This window comes from Nyctibius grandis, chromosome 1, assembly GCF_013368605.1.
Source record: "Nyctibius grandis isolate bNycGra1 chromosome 1, bNycGra1.pri, whole genome shotgun sequence".
Lineage (NCBI taxonomy): Eukaryota > Metazoa > Chordata > Aves > Nyctibiiformes > Nyctibiidae > Nyctibius > Nyctibius grandis.
Genome location: NC_090658.1, coordinates 29,210,989 through 29,234,761, shown reverse-complemented (window position 1 = coordinate 29,234,761; position 23,773 = coordinate 29,210,989). Strand labels below are relative to the sequence as shown.

The 23,773-nt window shown below is 38.7% G+C and overlaps 1 protein-coding gene across 1 annotated transcript in view; it reads left to right on the top strand.

The window, feature by feature from the left end:
• The first annotated feature begins 1,163 nt into the window (after positions 1 to 1,163).
• LRPPRC (leucine rich pentatricopeptide repeat containing) overlaps positions 1,164 to 23,773 on the top strand; it is a 93,763-nt gene continuing 71,153 nt past the window's right edge. Inside the window, exons 1-11 of the mRNA XM_068416903.1 lie at positions 1,164 to 1,286; positions 14,222 to 14,424; positions 16,243 to 16,365; positions 17,081 to 17,202; positions 17,293 to 17,351; positions 18,079 to 18,165; positions 18,644 to 18,770; positions 19,782 to 19,926; positions 20,702 to 20,844; positions 21,132 to 21,237; positions 21,319 to 21,426. Of these exons, the coding sequence (XP_068273004.1) occupies positions 1,201 to 1,286; positions 14,222 to 14,424; positions 16,243 to 16,365; positions 17,081 to 17,202; positions 17,293 to 17,351; positions 18,079 to 18,165; positions 18,644 to 18,770; positions 19,782 to 19,926; positions 20,702 to 20,844; positions 21,132 to 21,237; positions 21,319 to 21,426 (1,309 nt within the window). The 5' untranslated portion in view covers positions 1,164 to 1,200. The remainder of the gene's footprint in view (positions 1,287 to 14,221; positions 14,425 to 16,242; positions 16,366 to 17,080; positions 17,203 to 17,292; positions 17,352 to 18,078; positions 18,166 to 18,643; positions 18,771 to 19,781; positions 19,927 to 20,701; positions 20,845 to 21,131; positions 21,238 to 21,318; positions 21,427 to 23,773) is intronic.

Below are 23,773 nucleotides of genomic sequence, written 5' to 3'. Positions count from 1 at the left end.
TTATGTCATAGGAACCAGCTTTAGCTTGCATGCCAAAATGAAACATCAACACAGACAGCATCTTAATAAATACAAACAAGCCCAGGTAGGGATTTACCGTTAAAAAAATTTTAATTAAGTTTCTTCCCCCGGCCCCTCACTCCCGTTTTGCTCCCAGAGGGAAGGGAACCAGGGGATGACGGCCCCTCAGAGGCCCCCGCAGCCCTGCCAAGGCTGACCGCCGCCAGCGGCTCGCCCAGCCCAACCAGCGCTGTCCCACAGCAACGCGCACGCACCCACTCGCGTCACGGCCCAGACGGAGTTTCGTTATCGACAAGAACAGCCCGAGGGATTTCTTCCGCCCTCGCACGCCACCCGCCGCGGTTTTTAGCGCTGCCTGAAAAAAACCCGCAGTCGGGGAGCGGCACCTCCGTCCCGCCTCAAGCCCCGAGCGAGCGGGAACCCGCCGCGAGCCGCCCTCCCGTCCCCTCCCCTCCCCGGTCAGCCCCGCGGGGCTGCAGGGCGCCACGGCCGCCCCTCAGCGCCCGGGACGGGACGGGGCCCTGCCGCCCGCCTGCGCGCGCCCCGCTGACGGCCCGCCACGGCAGCCAAGAGCGCCGGCGCCCCGCGCCCCGCCGCACGCGACGGGGACGGCGCCGCGCGCGCCCCATGGCCCACGTGACTTCCTTCCTCAGGCAAGGACGGGCGGGCACCACCCACCCGCGGGTGCTATCCGGACCAACGATAGCTACCGCCAGAACATACACGGAAGGCGCGCAAAGCGGCGCCCAACTCTCCGGGAGACCCCGCCGGGAAAGCCCGTGCCTCCCGGTGCTCCCTCCCGCCTCCGGGAGCGCGGCGAGACACGCCGAGCCCGCGCTTTTTTCCCTCTAACAGCTATCAGCACCCTCCCGACTGCCTTCCGCTGCAGTAACTCCGGGTTGGTTTGCCGATCGACCCAACCGGGGATGGGGCCGCGCCGCGACCTTGCGTGGAATGTCCCATCAGTAGCACGGGTAGAATTGAAAGCGCTCCGGTGCCTAAGCGGGCCCATTCCGAGAGCGGGGCCGGCTGCCCCCCCAAGGGAATGGTTTCCTCCCGTCACGTGGGCGAGCGGAGGCGGAGCGCCGGCGCCCTCTGCCCCCTCGCCCCCTGGTGCGCGTGCGTACTAGCGCGGCGCCCGGCTCACGTGCTCACCCGCGTCCGGCGCGCGCGGCGGTCATGGCTGCGCTTCTGAGCTCCGCTGGGCGCCTGCGGGCGCTCTGCCCGCGCCTCCTGCCCCTCCTCCGCTCGCCGGCCCCCGCCAGGTGAGACCCTGCGCCGCGCGGCTGCCCGGCGCCCGCCTGTGGGCCGGCAGGCCGCTGAGGCGGCGGGGAGCGCGGCGGGGCCGGCTGAGGCGGCGGGCCTCGTGCCCAAGGGCAGTGCCGGCCTGCCCGCCGCGCGCGCCCGCGGCTGCTGGCCCTTTGCGCGCCGCCCCCCGGCGCTGCCGGCGGGAGCCCTGCGGCCCGGCCCGGCCGCCTCCGGCTGCGTGTGCGCGGCGGGGCTGGATCAGGGTCAAAGGCCGCGGGGGAGCCCCGCTTCCCTCCCTTCCACAGGCCGGGGCGGGCCGCTCCTGCCGTAGCGCCGCTTCGTAGCGGTGTCTCGTTGGGCTCAAACGAAAGCGAAGCGCTCTCCTCTCTGTGCAGAGCGAAGGGCCCGGGACACTGCCCTCCGGAGGATGCTGCTGTAGCGGGGCAAGCTGTGCAGAGGGGGAGGAGAGCAGGGAGCACGCTGAGATCAGCAGGGATTGACTGTGGGTAACTGCACAGTTGCAATTTGGGCTTCCTCCCTGTGCCTGTCAGACTATGATGTGTCTGTTACCTGGAAGAATATCTTAATTCCTTTGCTATAGTTCCCTCTCTTCCGTCACACAGGTAGGCTGGAAAACTCACCTCACCTGCGTGCATGCCTGTCGCTGTGACCACACTGACCACGCTAATACGTGGCTGATGCCCTGCAGGAAGTTTGGAGACACAATCTTTCCTTAACACGAGTACATTTTATTTTTTTTATTTTAAATAAAAAAAATGTTGGTGCTGGGAGAGCTAAGCTTTCTCTCCAGTGGTGCTACACTGCAGCTCCACATTTGGGATGTTTTTTGTCTTGAGCATATACCTCTTGGATGTAGAAGTGCAAAAGGCTCAGCCCTGAATACATGAACAAACCTGTCAGAATCCATGTTTGTAGGAAACATCCGATATTTCAGCGTTTTTTGCATGCACTTTTTTTAATAAATCATGAGGGTGATGTTTGCATTCTGTTATATAGGCAAGCAACTTGCTTCCATAATTTTTTCCTTAATTACTTGTCCTAAGAAGGAAGCACCTTGTGCAGAGGATAGCTATGTCAAAGAGTTTGGTGTTTATTTTTTGTATTTCATGTAGCGAGTATGCTGTTACAACTACATGAAGATTTGTGCAAACTTTTTTCACATTAGGGGTTAATGGTCACCAAGTTCTCAGACTGCCTGTGAATGAGAGAAAGGTTTATTTATGGCTTCTGAGCCTTGATGGGGTTAGATGTTTGGTTTCCACCATGTCCAGTTTCTAAGTCTTAAAAGAGGGAGTTGGGAAGGGTTTGAGATGGTTAGCTTTCATTTATGTCAAATGACTTGCTGTGATTATAACTACAGTTGTTAACTAAAAATTTGTATAAAATTAAAAAAGTAAAATAATTATACAGGATTTGTAAATATAAATGCCTGGCTAAATAGAACTTTAGATCCATTTCCTCCAAGGGTATGAATATTTGCTGTATTTCTTCCAGTGTTTGTAAAACTTACTGAAGATCCAGTGCGGGTGGGTGGGAAGGGGATATGATGCTTCTGGTGTGTAGTAGTGTCACCTTACACACTATTCAGATAGCAGCTAATGTTGCCGTTAGCTCTGAAGATGGGAACCCAGCGTTATCTGAAAAAACGTATTAGCATATACATTTAATTAATATTAGTGTCTGAGCTTGAAATTAATCTCATTAAATGTATCAATGATGCTATAGATAAATTTTTGCATAAAATCTGAGAATATAAAAGCATTAAACATTGTCACAGTTTAAAAGCTGGGCCGGCTATTAAACCTGTGGCAGATGCTCTCTGTTATCCCCCCCACCCCCTTCCCCCCAAAGGTAAAGGGAAAAGGGAGAGAGACTTCCGGGTTGGAAAGTTAAAAGTTTTAATAAACTATAATAATGAAAAAGAGTATAATAATAATAATAGAAACAATCAAATATATACAAATATATACAAATATATATACAAAACCAAGATCGAGCTCCCCTGAAGTCAGCCACGTCACCACTGGCACTGCAGGGCAGGCTCCGGGAAGGCCCAGCCTGGGCCTAGCGACGGTCGAGAGCTGGATTCAGGAACGCACGGATCGGGATCGGGGGCAGCAGGAAAACAGACGGAGTCCTCCTTGGACACCGGCCATAGCAGAAAAAAGAGAGCGAGACCCTCGTGATCCCCCCGCTTTATACCGAGAATGACGTGTATGGGATGGAATACCCTCGTTGGTCAATTTTGGGTCACCTGCCCTGTCCGCTCCCCCCTGCAGCTGCGACCCCCCTTCAGCTCTTCACTCGTAAGCAGTGAGGAATTCAGCAGTGACCTTGGTTTCTCTAAGAACAAGTACAGCAAGAGCCTTTCTGCACAACATCCCTACCGGTGCCTCAGTGATAACTACAAACTTCGAGCGTTATCAGTCCTGGAAGCAGACACTGTCTGCAAAACATGCAGTTAGTTTCAGAAATTGCAGTTACTTAGAGGAGACTTAGCTGAAAGTAAAAATCACTGAAAGGAAAATTGGCCTGGTTTAGGCCAAACCAGGACAAACATGCACACTGAGTTTTATGAGCTGACGTAACAATTTAGTGCTACCAAAGGGAGAAAGTTCTTCTGTCCAGTCTTGCTTGTGCCTTGTTATAGCTCTGGTGGTCCCTCTCAGTCAATGTAACTTAATTCCTGCTAGAATACCAGAACAGTTTTCTGCCATTCTAGATAGATAAGTATGTTCAGCAGAGGACTTGGTGAGTTCCAGAGCTGGTTCAGGAGAAGGGATGGGAACAGACAAGAGTGAGCAGTAGAGAACTCCTAGAGGGAAGTCTCACCACCAAAATAAGGAAGCTGTTGCTACCTGCAGTAGCTTTAGTGCTTATCAAACTTATTGTGAGATGATTTTATTTGGTAGCCTGACTGAAATCTTACTTAAAAAAGAGTATAGTGTTTTGCTGGTTTTAGTGGTTAAAGTGTAACAGGTTGTTAAATGCTAAAGTTGGTGTGAAGGATGGAGTAGACCAGTGCAGGAAGGACCAGGAACTGGGAAGACATCTGCTGTGTGGTTGGCACATTTAGTTAGCTGCAAATCATGAATAAACTTTTCTACTTTCTGGTAATTAAGCAAATTTGTTTCCCTTAACTGGAAGCTTAATTTCTTAAATTGCAAGTTTGTTGCAAGAAGTAATATTCACTGAAATTCACATATGACTTGATGAAGGACTAACAGTGGTTTTTTTCCCTAGAACTGTGTTTCTGGAAAGAACTTGAAAACTGTTTTATGCGGCGATAATTTGGCTCTAACAGCTGGGTTTTAGTTTTTTGGTTGTCGTGTCATGTGTCGTCGTACCCGCCGTCCCCCACCTCCGATACTTTTTTCTTGCACCAAATTATACTCTTCTATATTTTCAAGTATAAATGGGGTCATATGTGGGATAGTTTAGTGATCGTACTGAAAACTCTTTAATTCTCAGAATAGATTTAGTTAACTATGTGAGAAGGGTGCTTGGTAGAGAACACATTCACAGGAAGCAGTGGTATTTATTTCATAGCTTTTAGATTTTGGTCTAAACTGAGTTATGCTGGAGTAAGACTGAGCAGCACACCTAAATTTGTGCAGAAATTCTGTCCAGTAATTTCATTCCTAAGATAATTTTTCACCTAAAAACTTTATCTTACTGTCACTTTACTGTATGGGTTTAGGTGTCCTAGTGCACAAGTAATGCTCTAGGACCAAAGTGTAAAGCAAAGGTAACGTTTATGAACTGAAATTGCACATATAAGCTTATAATCTCATTTCATTTTTTACCTGAAGTAACTATTCATTGTTGGGTTTTTTTTCTACTTAAGTCTTAATTTCTGGAAATGGACCTCCTTTGAAGAGCTAGAATGACATATGGATAACTTTTAAACTTGCTGTACTCTCTGTTCAGGTCTCGAGATGGTATTTCGAGAGTGAAATGCAGTCCGCTGCAGTGAATTCCAGAGAATACTGGTAAACCTCTGATTGGAATAGTCGGGGAAACCCCCCACAGTTTTAAGAGTAAATAAGTAACAAGGAATAATCCAGCATTTCGCAAGAGAACAGGGTAAATGACTGTATATTTATACGAGCTTGGTACAGTTGCTTTAGCATTGAACATAATAAAGTCAGTTCAGAGGCAGGTTTGAGACTTTTCATCACGTTAACAGTTACAGAAAAGTTGCAAATCTGTTCATTTCTTGAGAGATGTGAAACAGTAACCATTCACATTCAAGCCGAGATTTTATCAGAGCAGCATATTGCTCTGATTTTTCCAGGAAAGTCCTGACTACCATTGGCAAACTGTAGGGTACACAAATGATGGTTGGACTCTTTGTTACACCTGTGTGATTTTAGAGACTCTCAGGATATGTTGCTTTTCTGCCAGTACGATATAACTGGACAGACGAGCGGCTTTTCATGCAAATAAGGCTTCAAATTATGTGTCAGTACTTTGAAGTGCGTCTGCATCTATGGTGGACTGATGACTTTGACAACAGTTGGACAGAGTGGATATGCTAGATTAAGGTGGTCTCCCCGCAATGACCGATGGTTCCTGTTGCTCTGCACCATAGTTGAGCCAATGGAATATACTGTGGGAGTGGTTCCCGTTTAATTTTGTGTTGATTTAATCTAAACTTCTTCTGAAAATGGATTAGGACAGTAGATGGAGATCCAATTGCATTGGGTGGTGGAGGAGCATTTCATAGCAAAAGCCTCAGATCAGACCTAAGGCAAATTTACTGTTTCACTTGTCTACCTTTAGTATGAAATGTGAAATACACTGAGCTGTATGTCATCACTCTTATGCCATGCAATTATAACAAGATAAGCAAGCTATGACAGACCAATACAACAAACTTCAGATCTACAACAGCAAACTTTAGCACTGTGCTGATTTATGTGGTACAAATTATTTACTGGAACTTTGTTCATAGAAGCTTCACTAAGGGAAGAGATGCTTAAATTTGGTGCTAGTAGCTGACTGTCAAGAATGCTGTAACAAACCTCTCAGTTGACATGTGTTCAGAGTAGATTTTGAATTAACATCAGAATATCTTTTGGGAACTTTATTCTACATACTCTAGGTGATTATGTTATGGGTTGGTGTTACAACTTGCTGCTGTGGGAAAGTTAGTGTTGAGAAAGAGGGTATTGGCTCCATTCTTCCCACACTGACCACCCTCCCATTGCTGGCCAGCTTGTCCTGCTCTAAATCAGAGGTTTCCTTGGACCTATTACTGGGCTGATTTCATTTGCTGGACTGCAAGGAAAATGTTTCCTGATAGATCAACAGGTTTTATTGGATCAGTTAAGGTTCTGATGAAGTCTAGAAGGGTGGGACCATGGGCAAAAGGAGGAGAGGGAACGCTGCGTGATGATTGTGTGATAATAGATCAATGCAACTGTATTGCTAAACGGCACTTTTAGATGTGCAAGTGCTAGGATGCTCATCCTGAAGTTGACACCCTGTATGTCCTTGGAGGAAAGGAGAACAATTAGGCTCCTAAGGCATATATCACGAAAGTACAGCTAAGGAGGAAAAATCAAGTGGAATCTCTGCATGCAAGCCTTGCAAGGCATCTTTGGCTTTGTTGTTACTTCTTCAGTTTGAGATTCTTGTCTGTGAGTTTAAATGTTGGTTTTCGGGGCTGCAGAGCAAAGAGCATCTCCCCAAACAGCACATTGTGCTGTAGTGAAACTTTCTGCTTTTTGCAAGAGCTGTGTTCTGTTCAGAGGAGTGATTGCTGAGGAATTTGGTAAGAGGGTACCATGTGCAATGCTTTTCAACTTGTCCTTGTAAAGACTGTTGCATTTTGGTACGTTGTGGTGTGTTTGTAGAAGATTGAAGCATGTTGGTGAGATGGGAGGGAGAACACCTTTTAAGGAATCTTGTTTCAGATCTGAGGTGGGGATTTGATTTGAGCTTTGGGTAAGCCGTAAGTTTAAAACTGAAATGATTCATAGTTTAATGCGTGGTACTTTTTTTTTTAAATTAGCTGCAAACAAGTTGCTTTTGGCTATTCACTGTCATGCGCAGCAATCCATCACCAGTGGACAAAAATGTAGAATTGAGTGCTTAATTACTTTACATTAGCAAAATGATAGAATTAATGGGCTTTAAATGCAGAGGAGGCATTCAGTAGACTTGCTTTTGGCAATGCTGAAGCAGTGCTCTGTCGTAGTAGTTTCACAAGCTGCACTGTTGTTGTAGTTGTATGTGTTTTCCTGATGGACATAAAATGTCTAGAGACTTCCTAAGAAATGGCACAAAGCAAAGTTTTTCTGCTTTGCTTCTTGCGAATCACTTAGGCAAAGTTTTTAGATATTCTTCAAGAAACTTCAGGTTTCTTGGTCTACATGAAACAACAAAGTTTTGCCTCTTGCAGGATCCTGCTGTATCTCATTGAAAAAAGGATATGGTGGCCTGAACATTGTGGCCTTTTTTTGTAGGTGACCATAGCTAAGTCAGGGGAAATACTGTTTAGCTGTCATGTGAATCATGCTGGGATCTCAGGTGGTATATTTAGTCTATATTTAGTGAATTTAACTAATATTAAGTCTGTAGTGCTTTTCTGTACAGTAATGAATTTTAACTCTTAAGTTTACCATTATTCTACTTTTGAGTATGGCTTGTATTTTGAAAACTATTTCATAGACCTTTCACCTATTTAGTTTAGAAGGAACAAAATATTCAGTACTTTTCTTAGAAAAATCATAGCAACTACCTTATTCTGGCTTTGATAAAGGGAGGCAAATATCCGTGTGGTGGCTTTGTAATTCTTTTTTTGAATGTTTGGAATTGGTCAAGTTTACAGAAAGTAAACTTGCTGCTGCTGCCAGGGAGAGCACTGGAACCACCTACTTTTTGAGTTTTGGGAAAGATGGGACATTTTTTTCTCAGGCTGCTGTGTAAGATATGTTTCTTTAGGAAATTGAAGGTACTGCCTTTAGTCTGCTCCAGAAATACGGAAAACATGTAAGTACATGAGTAAGGTACTGGGATTCTCACTAAACCCTTGCAAACACAGAAGAATTTTACAGGTTGACTTGGTATACATTTCCCCATGCACGCTTCATCTTGGCAGAAGTTTTTTTACGAGTTTATCTCTGACTACTTTCCAAATGTTGTAAGCTAAATTGGAGGTGAAAAGTTACTGCTAAATAGCAGGTGGTTGTACATTGGGATTACAAATGTATAATTGGTTAACCTTTCCTGTGCAGCCAAGGTCTATAGTTTTAATCCTCACAATTGTAGAGACAAGCTGAAAATGGTGTAAAGGTACAATTATGTAAAGGCTCAAATATCAGAACGCTACTTCTAATCTTGTGGTTGTGGGAGTAGGAAAGAGATTACTTTATAGGGCTTAATAGATCCTTTTCAGCTTCTCTGGGTAGGTACAAAGAAACACAGTTCTGAAGCATAGTAAAGAGAAGTTACACATGTTGGGGAAGACTCAGGTTGCTAATTCAAACAGATCTGAAGTTTATTGTGAAGCATCATGTGCTTGCAAATACAGTGTTTCACATGGAGAAAAACTTATAATGCCATTTAAGGGTAATTGATGAAAGTAAATACTTGGCACTCATTGCAGCCCTTGGAGAAGTATCATGCATTTTGCTGTGTAGTATAGCATTTAATTCTGAACAAAGTTAACTAAAATAATTGAAAAAATATGGTTACATCATAAGACTCTATAATCTGACATCTAGCAGTGAGGCAGGATCAGAAATGCTGAGGTCATGCATGATAGATTTTTTTTTTTCCCTTCCTAATCTTACTTTATAAGCTTCCAAATGAGAAAGTTTGATTGTATCCTGTTCTAATATTTCATTACAATTAATATTACCAGTGTGATGGATTAGGTACAGTTGCTTCTCTACTTGGAGAGTGGGATGGGATAGATGAGTCTTTTGAGTCTTTTAAACTTTTTTTTTTGTGAGTAAGCACACCATGACAAGCAGAATACTTCTCTTTGTGTTTTATCTATGTAGCTTTTCTTAGGAGTTGAGGAATTGAAGCTTCCTTATTTGCTGTGTTATGTTTCTTGTTTAGCAGTGGCTCATTTTCAGTACTTTTTCAGTTGTACTGTTGTCTAGCCAACTGTGCACCATCTTACATTTCTGCATTTGTGTTTTGTCCAAAATGTACAACTTACTTTGGTCTGTATTGAATTTCCTTTTTGTTGATTTCAGACCATTACATCAAGTAATCAAGATGACTGAAATCTGAGGCTCTGCTTCTAGGAGTTTGCCACCATTATGGTGTCATCTACAAGTTTTCTGAGTTCATTAATTTTTCGGTCATCCACATTGTTAATGAAATTACTGAGTGGACATGGGTTGTACCAGTCTTCCCAGTTGGGTCAGGAGATAACTTAATTTAGAATCCTACAAAATATATTCCCAATTTTGCAACAAACCCTGAGCAGCACATTATTTTTTTTTTATAAGTAACTACTGCACCCATGTTTTTGTAACTAAAAGTACATTATATCTCCTGGTTTTGCTTATGAGATTAGGATCATAGAATCATAGAATCATTTTGGTTGGAAAGGACCTTTAAGATCATCAAGTCCAACCATTAAGGTTGTCAGGTAACATGGTGCCAAAAGCCTGTACATCAATCCATATTTTTTATTGATTATCCTTCTGTTTTTCCCGAAACTTTCATGATTTTTTGAAGGTAATTCCAAAGGGTTGGAGATTGAGTAAGGTCCATTAATGTGTCTTAAATATAACATATCTTAATGTTTCCAGAAATTACTTAGCTCATTCTTCCCTATTCTCACCTACACCCCCATCTCCTTGTTAAAATTTAGTCATGGTAAAATGGTTAAAATTTACTTAGTATGGTTGCAATTAACATTTTTTGAAAGCTAAACAGTGTACAATCTGTAATTTTTTTCCATTTTAAGAGGTATGTGTATTTTCCAAAATTGTCTGTCTTATATTTAGCAGCCTTTCTTGCTGCCTTTCTATGTGACTTCCTGACTGAAATGGTTAAGGTGGCCTTCTTGATTTTTATCCTTGCTTTTTTTTTATTCCCCTTAATCGTGTGTTCTTCCTTAACTTCTAAGAATTGAAGAAGAATTGCACAAGGTTGTTGAAGATTCCTGATGCATGGATAACCGATCTTCATTTTGTTAGCGTCTTTTTCTGTTTCATGGGGAGGTTTTGCCATTAGTATCAATTTTCGCTAAGTGTGTAGTCTACTGCATTCTTCTGTCCTTCACTTGGTTGCCTGAAATCAAACCTGATACTGTGTCCCTTAATTTTTTAAGTTTGCATTTTTTTGGAAGCTGTCCTCTGAAGGAGTAGTGAGCTCTTAGCATTTTTTTTCCATATTCTCCAAGTTTTGTGTTCTTAGTTGATTTGTGGTGCTAAGAACCAAATTCAAGACAGTAGATGCCTGCAGCTTCATCCAGCTTTTGAAGCCACAGTTATTTTTGGCAAATTCTTACTATGGGATTGGCTTAGCATTACACAGTGCCTTAAATTGTGCTAAAAGTGTAATTCATTCAAATGCTGAAAGCCTACAGATGATAAGGTACACCCAAGTCTTACGCTAGACATTATATTTCAGATTGATAATGGTAATTTAGGTGGATGCCAGTGGAAGTTTAAGAGTTCCTCAGGTTGTTTTATACTCTAATACTGTTTTCCTCTGTCTGTCTAAAATCAAAACTCAGACTCTCATGTTGCCATTCCTTAAAATGTCTTTAATCAGTATAAATTAACAGGAACACCAGTACAATATTTGATAATATCAGGGGGGTGGGGTGTGTGTGTAAATAGAAATGCCCAATTCTTCTGATCTTTCAGAAGGTTAAGTTAGTGTATAAAAATAACACTTCTTGTAAGAGTGGAATATTTTACAGTGTGCAAGCACAGCACTTCACATAGTATAATATTCTAAACACGTTTTAAACAGCATCATGCTAAACGCTAAGCAGGGAGAGTTTAGTAACAGATGAAACTTGAGTCCTCTCATGCTGTTAACCAGCATATTTTGAGCATGCACATACTGTTTTTATCTTCATACTTAATCTGATGGAGCTACGGAAGTGCTTTAAAATGTTTGGGACTTTTAACACATGGAAAATCTTACAAGGATGGCTTTCTTAAAACAGTGCAGAATATTAGTTAATGGTTACAAGTGTGCTATGTGGCATAAGATGTAATTCAATAATTCACAAAATACTACAAAACAATAGCAGATTTTTATAGAAGAAGTCATTTAATTTTTAATCTGAAGCACAGGAGTTTTGCCCATTTGTGCTTTGATTGTTAATGGAAATCAAAGTATAAATTTCTGTGTTACAAAGACACTAAGTCCTGTGTTGCTTCTTGCTTCCAAAGTATTTTTTCCAAGCTGACTTGAAGTATTCTGAAAAGCTTTCAAGTAGTTTTTTAAAAGGTTATAAAAGAGTGGATGATACAATTTTCTTTTTAGCTATATCTTTAAGAAAAAATAGATAAAGAACTTGCAATCATTACAGTTTCATTCTTACAGCTATCCACTGGCTAGCTCATAGTTGAGTATTGCTATTGTGTTATTAAAGAGTTTGTTTAAGTTGTTAACATCCAAGAGGACTTAAGGTTTAGTATCTTACTGTTATTCTTACCTTGTACTACTGGATTTTACTCTAATTAGTCTAATGATTTCTGTTTTAGGGAAAGTACCCCATCTCTGGTTATATGATAAGGTAGAAGGAGAAGAGGAAAAGGAAGTAAGGAAAGAAAGAATCAGGGAAAATGGCACCCTTGGAAATACCTCTAGTGAGAGATGGCATTACTAGTAATAAAAAAAAAGTTTGATAGCGTTAATCTAACGAGCTGCTTACCACCAAAAGTGGTATTTCAGTTTCTCCTTGTTCTTCCCAGTTCCTCTGATTTTAGCCACCTATTCCTGCTCCATGTCTTTTTTTCTGATTCATTCTGGTGTTTGTTGGACATCGTGAGCTCATCGTCCACTCTAACCTGATGGAACAGTAATTGTTTTTTTGTAGAAGTGGCTGATTTTGTATTGTGCCAGGTTAGTGAGTTAGATGAGTTCACAAAGGAATCTGAATAAAATGAGAGCTAGTCCAAAGGCATCAGTGGGAACTTGCATCTAGAAGGAGATAGAACTGAGACTGAAGGTGAGGATCTCTCCTTTTTGGCAGTCTTTTTTCACTTTCCCAATTCTTTTTTTCCTTGTCCTTTCCCTACTCAGATAAAATGCAGATAATTTGCTGCCCTCCTCTTCAGGAGGAAACTCGAGGAGACTGGGCAATGTAAAATCTGCCTGCTTGAAAAAGATAATGCCAAATGGTAGTGATGTTCCTCTTACTAAAGGATTTTTTTTAGTGCCTTAAAAAATCAAACAGATCTTCTACTAAACTCTTTTCACAGCTCCATTAGGAAAGAGATTTGCTTCAGGCTGCTTTTATTTAAAGAATTTTACTCCTAGAACTTACGACCTGCTCAGTTATCAAGTCAGGATTTCAAACAGCATGGAAAAAGGTGGTCTCTGGACTACTTCATACTCACAAGAGGCAATCAGATGGTAAACCACCATTCTGTTTTTTTTCCACCACACTGATATGCCACCCCACTGATGATTTTTCTGCTGTTTAGCAGCTTGCTGCCAATGCTGCTGGAACACTGAATTGCCAGCAAACTGCTTCTCCTCCACTGGACTTCCTCTCCTAGGGCCTTAAACTAGCACCAGTTGGTGAGAAACCAGCCAGCAGATATACCTGTGACAAAGCTCCAGGTGTGGGAAATCGTTTTTTAGAGAATGCCAGCACTCCTCACTTGTAGTCTGCCATTTCAACCAAATGTGCAGCCATTACTACATAGAACTCCTGGAGCATCTGTAGCAGCAGGGAATACAACAACTAGTGCTTTTTAAGCTAGGGACCTTACAGAAGTTTAGCTGAAGAGCTGGGTAGAGAGCCAGAGATGAGGGAGGGCAATTTCAGAAGTTGCTGCATCTTCTTTTTTGCCATCCAGCATGTATTACTTCCTTTGTATAGGATTCTGGAGGAGAATAGTCTGGTTTATTTTATGCAGTTTTAAGGGCAATTGAGAACAGACTTCCAAAAACGCTTATGTGTAATTTTACCTGCACAGGCTGTTCACAATTCTGCTATTGCACGAATACTCTTCTGTTATTCTTACGTGTGTCAACTTGTTCTTTTTTTAAAAAAGAAATTGGCAAGCTCTTACTGTTTTGCTTGAAATAAGAACACTTTCTCATTATGTTTCTTCTTGTTGTCACACCTCATTTTGAGAAAACAAATATTTAAACAAATCCAGGGTTGACGTTTGGTTTACATTGCAGGATGGCTGCTTCATGCTCATTAATGTAAATTCTGCAGAATGGGGAATGATCCTGTTGTTCTTTAAGCCATTGTTGTCTAAAATACTGGCCTCTGCATTAGTTTTGGTGTGTTTTAATTGAAAAGGAAGGTGTGTTTTGCTGCCTTGATTTGGTGTGTTCTGGAAGAGATGTCTGTGACTGGTCTTTGAATGATTTTTTTCAACAGCACGTGAGAGCTTTTGTGAGAAGCCGTAATGGGACAGTAGACTTTTACAGCACTTGGATAATTTCAAAATTTTTATTTTTGTAGGAGTAGTATTTGAACTATTTAACTCATGAGGTGAATCCAACTGAAAACCTGAGAGAAAAAGTTGTCACTGTGAAAAAATATACGTGACTATATCTTTTTAAGTAGAAAGATAATGAAATGAATCACCTGCATTTGTTTATATCAGTATGGAATGTTTTTGAGAAACTACTCATCAGCAAGAAGTGCATTATCTTTTTGACATTGTGTCACTAGTACAGTTGCAAAATGACTCACAGAAGTGTAATCTCTATTTTTTTTTTTGTTTGTTTTTGTTGATTTTTATTTAATCAGAAACTTTATGTACCAAACAAGATTCCTTACGGTTGCACCTCAACAGGAGGGAAGCATGAAAGAAGAACCAATTTCAGAAATTCAAAACAGACGGACCTGGCCATTTGACTGGGCATTAAATAAACTGGATAACTCTGTCAGAAAAACTGGCCGCATCCCTAAATCCCTTCTGCTAAAAGTCTTCCATGAAATATGCAAAACAGGTAAGTTGCTTCCAGTTACAACAAAATAAAAGCTAAATTTAAAACTGCCATATAACGATTCATCAAACCAAGGACATTAATTGAAGGAGTTCTGATTTATATTTTGTCTTTGAATGTTGTTTAATCTGCTGCATATGTTGATGATGCATATGAACATAATGCCAAACGGTAGTGATGTTCCTATAATTTAAAGTCAAAAAGACTTTAAATTCTTTAAAGATGTTATTTTGCTTTGAATGCACATATTTACTTTTCAGGTTTTTTTGTCTTTGGGAAATTATAAGTCTTGTCAAAATTCAATGTATTTTTAAGAAATCTTATCATATTGTCTTGCTTATTGTGGATTTTTTTTTTGGTAATGTTACACCTTCCTCGTATAAGTGTACTGTGAACTCTGAACAGGGATCATATCTGTTTTACACAGTATATTTTTTAAATGTCTGTAATAAACCATGCTGTCCTTAAGAGTCCATTTGTTTTAAAATGGAACTATACAGGGAAATGTGGAGGTGACCACCACTCCGGTATGTCTTCAAAAGTTCAAATCCCCATTTGTAATTTGTACCTGCCCCCGCTCAATATTTTAACTTATTTTTCTTCTTTTCTCATTATTGCTTAGTTTTTTCCCACTACTCTCTGTGTTTCTTCCCAGATGAGTTTACTCTGTATGAATAACTTTTGCTGTAGATTGCACTCGTGAAACATAGTTTACAATAGTTATATGGTATCCTAGATTTGCTGGTCCTTTTCAGTACCTGAAGATCTAATTCTAGATGATATATAGCTTTCTGCTGTTCAGGTTTTTTTGACTTTATTTTGCCATTATAGCTGTATAGCTGTTTCTACAGCTCCTTATAATTAAAAATTACACTTACAGTAGTCAGCAGCAGCTGGAGATAGATTTATTGGCAACAGCTCCTGCCTCTGTGCTGGGCTGTAGACAACTTTGGCGTTACTTGGAAGTAACATACAAAGCATTAGTGATGCTTTAGACTTCAAGTCATTTTGGAAATCTGAATCTTTCAAGTCTGCATATATGTCTCTGAGATAGAAAACCTTAAAGATTTTTTTCGTCATTTATGTTGTATGTGAGCATTTATCTTGTTAGATGAAATTACTTCTGAAGTATACCTTTCTCTGATAGGAAAGGGATAGATAATGGTTTTTTACTTCTTTTTTTTTTGTTTACAGTATGCTGCTTTCTAAAGGAACTCTTCTTTTTATTAAATATTGCTGGGTTTGCATAAAAGATGTGATTGAAAAAAATTTTATGTCACCATCTTATTGGGTAATCTGTGATAGACTCTGCAGCTCTGCCTTACTTTGCCTCAGGAGTGAGTAGTAGGGAAGTCCAAGAAAGATGAGTTTATAGTTACTTTTTCGACATCCTGGGGCTAGTGCAAAAGTCAGTTGGAATAGTATAGAATTGGTATGAAGTATTTTGCCATTTTAGAAATTTACCAGGAAGTTATGTCCCTGTTAGGATGAAATTATGTATGGATCTTGGATTGGGAAATTTAAACTACTAGATCATCTGAGTTCAGTATTTTGTATTGTACTTTTTAAAATTTCTGCTCACCTGAGATCATTATTGTATTAAACGGCATGTTTTGTCGTGAATCTTTTTCTTGATAGTACATTATAGTGTCATTGTTTAATCATTAGAGTATCCTGTTCAGTAAAAATCTTCAATCTTGGAGAAGATGCTGTTCTATAAAAAATGCTTAAATATTTCGGTGGGTCAGTCTTGAATCTTTTTTCTAATATTAAATGCATAAATTATTTATAAAGAAATCTGTGGTTGTGTTCCACTTTCAGGGGGTCCAGGGAGTAACCAGACCTTGCTTTTGTTGCGAAGTTGTGGTGCTCTTTTACCAGAGGTATTGTCACCTGAAAGAACAGAACTAGCCCATATGATATGGGACAAGATGAAAGAACTGGGTAGGTTGGTGGTGTTAGTCCCCCTTGCAAGAACAGCTATGTGCTTTAATTACTTTCTTTTGTAACAGAAGACTGAATGTATTTTAATAGTGTTTAAATGTTAGGTTATAGCAGGAAATACTCATTACTGAGTAAACACTAGGTTTTATTATTCAGGTGAGACCTATTTCCTATTGTGGGAGTTATACTGACATCTAGGGGTGTTAATAATAAATCTAAAGAATTTTTTTTGTAAGATGCTTAAATTGGACTTCAGCTTGATTTTGATTATTGTAAGAATGTATTTTACTTTTCCATTAGATGTTACCTTGATATGTGGTGGGCTGAGTATTCCTTAGTGCTACCAGCTATTTTATCAGATGATTTTTTAATTTTAAATTTGTCATTTATCTATAGATGTTGCATAGATTAACCGCTTCTTGATACTAATATTGCTGAATCTGTAAAATAAATACAGCTGTAGAGCCTGTGGAATAGCATGTACACGAGCATTGATGTTACTGTGCTCTTGTTACTTTTTAGCCTTTTATAAACAGATGTGTGCTGTTGAATAGATATCTGATATTTCAAAGGTGGATAAAAGGAAGCAGTCTGATTATACATAAAGTTCATACAGAATAAAATTGATATGAAATTAATTACCTGAGAAAGCTATAAAATCATGTTGAATTTAGAGAATCTACATTCACTGACTGTGGTTGGAATATTTCCTTAGGTGCTGTGTATGATACAAGCCATTATAATGCTTTACTTAAAGTCTACCTTCAGAATGAGCATAAATTTTCTCCGACAGAATTCTTGGCCAGAATGGAGGAAGCTAATGTGCAGCCAAATCGAGTAGGTACCCTTTTATGATATCTCCATTCTTAATAGTAGTATCCATGTATTGGATGGAAATAATGAACTTCCCCTTTTTGTTTTCTGTAGGTTACATACCAAAGGTTGATTGCTGCTTATTGCAATGAAGGTGACATTGAAGGAGCGAGGTATTCTTTTGCATTTATGTTTAAAGCGGTTTCCACAAAATCTGTTTTCTCATGTTCCGTACCATTAATGTTAAAACTCATTTCAGTGTAATTCTTATAAATTGAGCAAAGCAAAGAGGGTATTTAAGTACATTTTAACCAAACACTGAAGAGCAGTTTCTTCGAGACAGCTGGAACCTACACAAGCAAAATAAAAATAAGTGATAAACCAGTGTGTTCAAAACAAATTGTACTCAAGTTGCTCAGAAAATAACTTGTTTTGTCATTTCTAGAGCCAGCATGAAGAAGGTTATGAAGGCTTACTGCCTATGTAAGAAAATGGCTACTGGGAAAGGCATTTGAGAACAAAGTGGGCTAAGGAGCAAATACTAGTAATTCTATTTTTTGTTGTGATATCTGTCTAACTTTTTAATTTTAGCAAGGTTAAGTTGCAACAGAGTGATTGCTGGGCATGAGAAATAAGTAAAAGGAAGGCAAAAATAAAAAAAACTCAGCCTCACCCTTGTGTCTGTATATTTTGAAGTGACAAATACAATTCATCTGAAAAAATGAAAATGATCAAATTATGAGCGTATTATGCAGCATCCCCAAATGTAATTGCTTAGTGACATCAGAATTTGGTTTTGTTTGATGATACAGTACTTGTCCAGCAGAGCAGCTGTAGCTCAGTAGTTTATCTTTTCAAAGGAAAAAAAAGTCTAATTATTTATTGTCTTGTATTTTGCAGTAAGATTCTTGGATTTATGAAGAGCAAAGATCTCCCAATCACTGAGGCAGTATTCAGTAGCCTTGTGAAAGGTCATGCAAGATCAGGGTAATGTTTAATACCTTTTTTCTTTTGTTTTCTTTTAGTTTTGCTACAATATAAAGTGATACTTTACAGAAAAATTACATGCTGCAGAATAGCGTGATGGTCTAGAATAATAATGTATAGAAGACTGTCGTTTTGTACATTTTTTGAAGCAAATCAGGGCTATTTTAACGAAGGAAGTAGATTTTTCTTGTACCTGAAAATCTTGAATTTAAAAATAAATTACTGTACTTTTGTGCCATTTGAAAAACAGATTTGCTGCACTTAGTTTTGAACTTTTTCAACTGTTGAAAGAGTGTTTTAAGTAATACAATAATTAAAAGATTTTACTTTCACCTTTCAGGATTTGCTTAGTTAAAGTAAGATTCTTTATGCTTGTTGCAGTCTTTGTTTCTAATTAATTTAGTGAAGAAATGTGGAAGTCACAATAAACATTATTATGATTAAATCTACTGAGAGTCTTTCTTTTGAATTCTTTCAGAGACATGAAGAGTGCAGAAAATATCCTTTCAGTGATGCGGATGGCCGGTGTTGAACCAGGTCCAGACACCTATTTATCATTGCTGAATGTGTATGCTGAAAAGGGTGATGCTGATAGCATCAAAAAGGTATTGCAAGTTTGAGTTTAAATATGACTAGTTTGATCGTTTGTTCAATTTAAATTTGGAATGCTTTCTATCCATGCAGGAGGAATAATACTGAATTTTATAACTTGTTTTCTCCTGGTCCACAGCAATTAAACAATTTTTTTTTTGCATCTGAATAGCTGGTTAACTGAAAGCAGTCTCATACTGTATGAAAAATGGTTGTCTTTTGATATTTGCTTTTCACTCTGAGAAGATATGTTTGGCAGTGAGTGATTTAGTAATTCAGGGTTTATTTAAAGAGACATACAGTGCATGTGAGATATTTATATATTTGTTTATAAAAATAAATAAACAGTAAACCTTGATTATCCTGCTCCCATTGAGCCATTCTTTGGCTACTGCTGAAGCCACAGAGTCTTTCCAGTAAAACTGAATGAGAGTTCATACCAACACCTTAGGTATTCATGAAGTGCGGATAAGATAATGCTGCCTTACAGCCCTTTGTCTAGCTTATTTTTTTAAGTATTTTCTCTTACTTTTTTTAAATCGAAGTATTTGGAAAGGAATGAGAAAAGAAAATTGGTTTGAGTTTAATAAGTAGTATCAGATGGAGAGGACCAAATCAAGGAAGAGGATGTGGGAAACGTAATATTGTTCTGTGACTTACAAATTAAACAAATCATCAACCAACCTTCTTCCAGACACTAAAAAAAAGTTTGATTAATCATTCTCCCCTTTTCAAAGTAATTTCTTTTGAAAGTCATCTCGCAATGGCAATACCTCCGGTGTTTTCATCTATTTATTAGAGAGAAGCTGTGTATTATATCCCTTTTGTCTGTCCCTTTTTCTTTTTACAGTCTAAATGTGTTTGAGGCCCTTTTCATATATCTTTGGTATTCTCTCTACCATATTCCATGTATCTAAACCCATGGTTTTAAAAATGGAAAAAAACCCAGCTTTTTTTTTTAATTTGATGTATCCTGTTTTGAGTCACTTTGGGTTTATTAAAGTTAAATTTGTTCTGGTTTACAGACTCTAGAAGAGGTTGAGAAGACTGAAGGGTACCTTATGGACAGGATTTTGATGCAGGTGATTTTTAGCCTTGCCAAGGCTGGATATCCTCAGTACATCAAAGATATTAAAGAACGCATAAGATTTGAAAGGGAATTAATTCCAGGTATGTCATTGGCTACTACAGCAGTGTTTTACCACTCAGGGTGGAGAGGGAAAGCATTTTCATTCTTTTTTTTGCAACAATAAGTAATGTTACCAAAAATAGATAATTTTGTACTTTTCCCTTGAATACTTAGGGAAAATAGTATTTTTGCCATTAGTTTGTGGATTCATTTGTGCTGCTTTAGATCACATTTTATAAAATTTAAATATAAACCAATTTTAAGAATTTACTTACAAGAATTAATCTATCAGTTTTTTTAACTTCTAAAATTCATTAGGATTTTATAGGAAAGCAATAAATGTGGAGTCCTTTCTTCAAACACTGTGGTAATTCCTGTTGTGACAGCTCTTTGTGAATATCATGAAAAGGGAGACTAAACAATGAATATAGTTTTCTTTATATACACTTAAAGTCACTTTTGGATCCCAGTATGCATAATCTGATGGATAACTGTTAATTATACTTCATCCATTTTTTTTGTTTGTTGATGTGTTTAGAAATGTGCTTCTCACATTTAGTATCCTTCTGTCATGCTGCAGTGGTGATGCTTCTGTAATTTTGGCATGGTCTATTTAATGGGAAAAGTGAATTCATTGATAAATACAATTCTGAAAAAGGTAATCTAAAATTTGATTGGTTAATCATGTTTAAAAGTATGCTAATGATACTTGTAAAACATTTACTTTCCTAGCTTTCACTATTTTCAGTAGTTTAATGCGAAAATAGTTATATACACTTTTCAATATTCTGTTGTTCTCTGTTTTTCAATTGCTAGATGCAATGAACCTGTGTTTGACTCTGATAACTCATGGCTTCGAAGATATAAGTTTCCAAATTTTGAAGTCTTTTAATCACTTATCACGTGATAATGTGGACCAGGGTAGCTTCTTCTTGCAACATTGTGTAAATAGAGATATGGTATGTGGAATAGTAATACTTTTTTCTTAATATACTAGTAACAGTATATTTGTTTAGTTTAATGCAGCTGTGAAGATGGAAAATGGTAGATTTTTTTTTCACGGTTCTTAAAGAATAAAAGAAGGATTTTAATATTTTGTATCAATTTGCATAGTAAATTGAAATTCACAAAGGAATCGTGTTTGGCATGTGTAATATCCATTTCCTAAACATTAGAAGAATCTGACATTCTTAACAATTTGAGAAATTAAAAAATATATTAAAGTAATTTTTGAAATTCTTTGCAGCCTGTGAACAAGCTGAAACAATTTTGTAATGAGTTAAAAGAAACAAAAATGCACTCAGCACCGTTGCCATTTATTTTGCGTTGCGCTTTGGAGGCCAACAAATCAGGTACTGTGCTTATTTAGTTATTTTACGTATGCTTATTTAAAGTACTTGATCACTGTTTAATTATCTTGTGAATGTTTTCAGCCTTGGCCATTGATGTGATGAAGATGATGAAAGAGGAGGGCTTGCCACTCAGACCTCATTATTCCTGGCCGCTGCTAGTTGGGTTCCAGAAAGAGAATAATCTTAAAGGTTAGTTATCTGATAAATGCTCCTCTAGCTTTATTGCAAACCCAGTGCACAAATCTTTATTAAAACTTTGCTATGAGATTCAGCAGACTCTTGAAACTAAACGAAGACCTTGCATGTCTGTTTGTGTTTCAAACAATTTTTCCTTCAGAAAGACTTTTTTTAAAACCTCCTTTCTTACTTAATCATGGTAGTTCTACAGATTTAAAGTCTACCTTTGCATAGAAAGATGTGTGAGTGTTTAATTATCTTTTTAACTCTTCACATTCTTTCTGCCTTGCACTGGTTCTTTTTGCTGCTCATTACCTTTTACAGGGTTTACTTTTGAAGAAACTGAAATCTGGGAGAAGCATTTAAAAGTAAGGTTATGTTCTAATAGCAGTCTTGGACTGCAAACCCAATCCTTTTTTCAAGCCAACTTCTTATTATCTACCTGATAAGCCAAACGTGAGTTTTGCTACAATAATAAAAACTGCAGGAGAACTTACATTGCTGAATGTGTGAGCCTGACCTGACAGCATACTGATTGAAGGACAGAAATGCTCAATCTTTGGGATTCTTAAGTAGGTTTAAGCATTTAGCATACTTTCCCCTGTTACACATGGGGATGTCTACAGAATATGAATAAGAATTGAACAAATATTAAATTTTAGAGTACAGTATCTAATTCTTTGGTTTGCGTTATTGGTAATTCAGAAAGAATGGTATTGTAAAAAGATGCTTTTAACAGAAGTACTTCCCCCTTGGGGAAACAAAAAACTGTCTTTTTCCTCTTATCTCACAGTATAATGTGCTTTAGAATGAGATGCAGAGTTGTTAGTGTGACACTGGGTGACAAACAAAATGCACAAACAAAAAAAAAGTGCTTTTAGCAGACTCTTCATATCGCAATTTTATCTTAAATATACAGTCACATTCCAGTTTGGAAGAAATGCTGAAACAAGTATTCCCTAATTGTTTCTGGCTATAAAAATGTCTCAAGTCTTTTTCAAAAAGCCTTTCTGAAAACAATATTCAGTTTTTATTAACTCCTTAGGCTCTGTTCCTTCTAGACTACTTCCCAAGTTTATCTTCTCCCAGGTTTTCAAATGCTTGGAAGTTCTATGATATTTTAAAAGTCTGGCAACAGTTGTTTTAGTTGGGTCCTTTGTGACTTACTTGAAGTACTATGTTGCCAAAAATAAGTAAATTGAAATCAGTGTCATACTTCTCTGTGTGGATGCTGCCTACTGAAAAAACATGCTTTGTGTTACTCCATGGAAAATTTCACCTCACTAACACAATTATAAGAGACGTCGGAAGTATTTTTAGATTTAGACTTAGCTCCCAAAACTGAAGCAATACCTGACCATCAAGAGAAACTTAAGTTTTCGTATCTCTTTTGGTTTTTGGCAAGATCGGAAGTTGCCTTGATTTGGACTCCTGCTGTAGAAATTGACTATGCTTGGTTAGTAGTTCCTGCTGGAAGTCTGTAAGCAAATTGAGAAGAAAACTGATGAAGGAACCCTCAATTCTGGCTTTCTTTGCCGTTTTCTAGAGAGCCTTTCTATTTCTACCTGCAGAGGCATTGGATACATAAACTTCTGTATGGCTTTATGATAATACTGTGGATTTGCAAATTCATTTTTGTAACCTGGTACTTCGTCTCCGAGTTTGAATTGTCAGCTATGCGCCTACCTACAAAAGTCAGTGATTCTGCAGTTCTTAAAATATATAAGATATGTAAACAATTTCTTCTGCAGTGAAGAATCAGTGGAATTACTCTTGAAGCAATGAAACAAGTTGTCTTGTTCTTTCCCATGTGTAAGCCCACATTCATTTTTTGAAATTTAGTAGTAAAAAAATGAATAAACGAGGTCCACTATCTAAAAATACAACCAATACGCTTCAAGGAAAGTAAATAGGGGGGGAAAAAAACCCACCCACCCTGAAATTGTTTCATAGAAAAAACAGAGCAAAAAATAATGCTGCAGTGCGAACCTAAAGGTGACAGCAGATGGTAAATGAACAGAATGGTGCTTTCTAACAGCAAAAAATAATAGAGCTGTGTGAACAAAAGTATAGATAGACACTGTATCACATCTCATACCAAAAATGAGGTAATAATTCCTTTCTTTACAAAGTAGTAATGGCTGGCCTAATGTATGTAATTTTGCATCTTGATATAGGTAAGGCTGACAAACTTTGAGGAAAAACTATTAAAAATGTGACAGAATGTAGACAGTAGAATAAATAATCATTAAAGAACACAGAATATAAACAACAACCTATCTAGAACTGCAGGGCACAAATGTCTGAATCAGTATGTATAATGTGACTCAATTATATAACTAGTAGCAATGTTTATCTA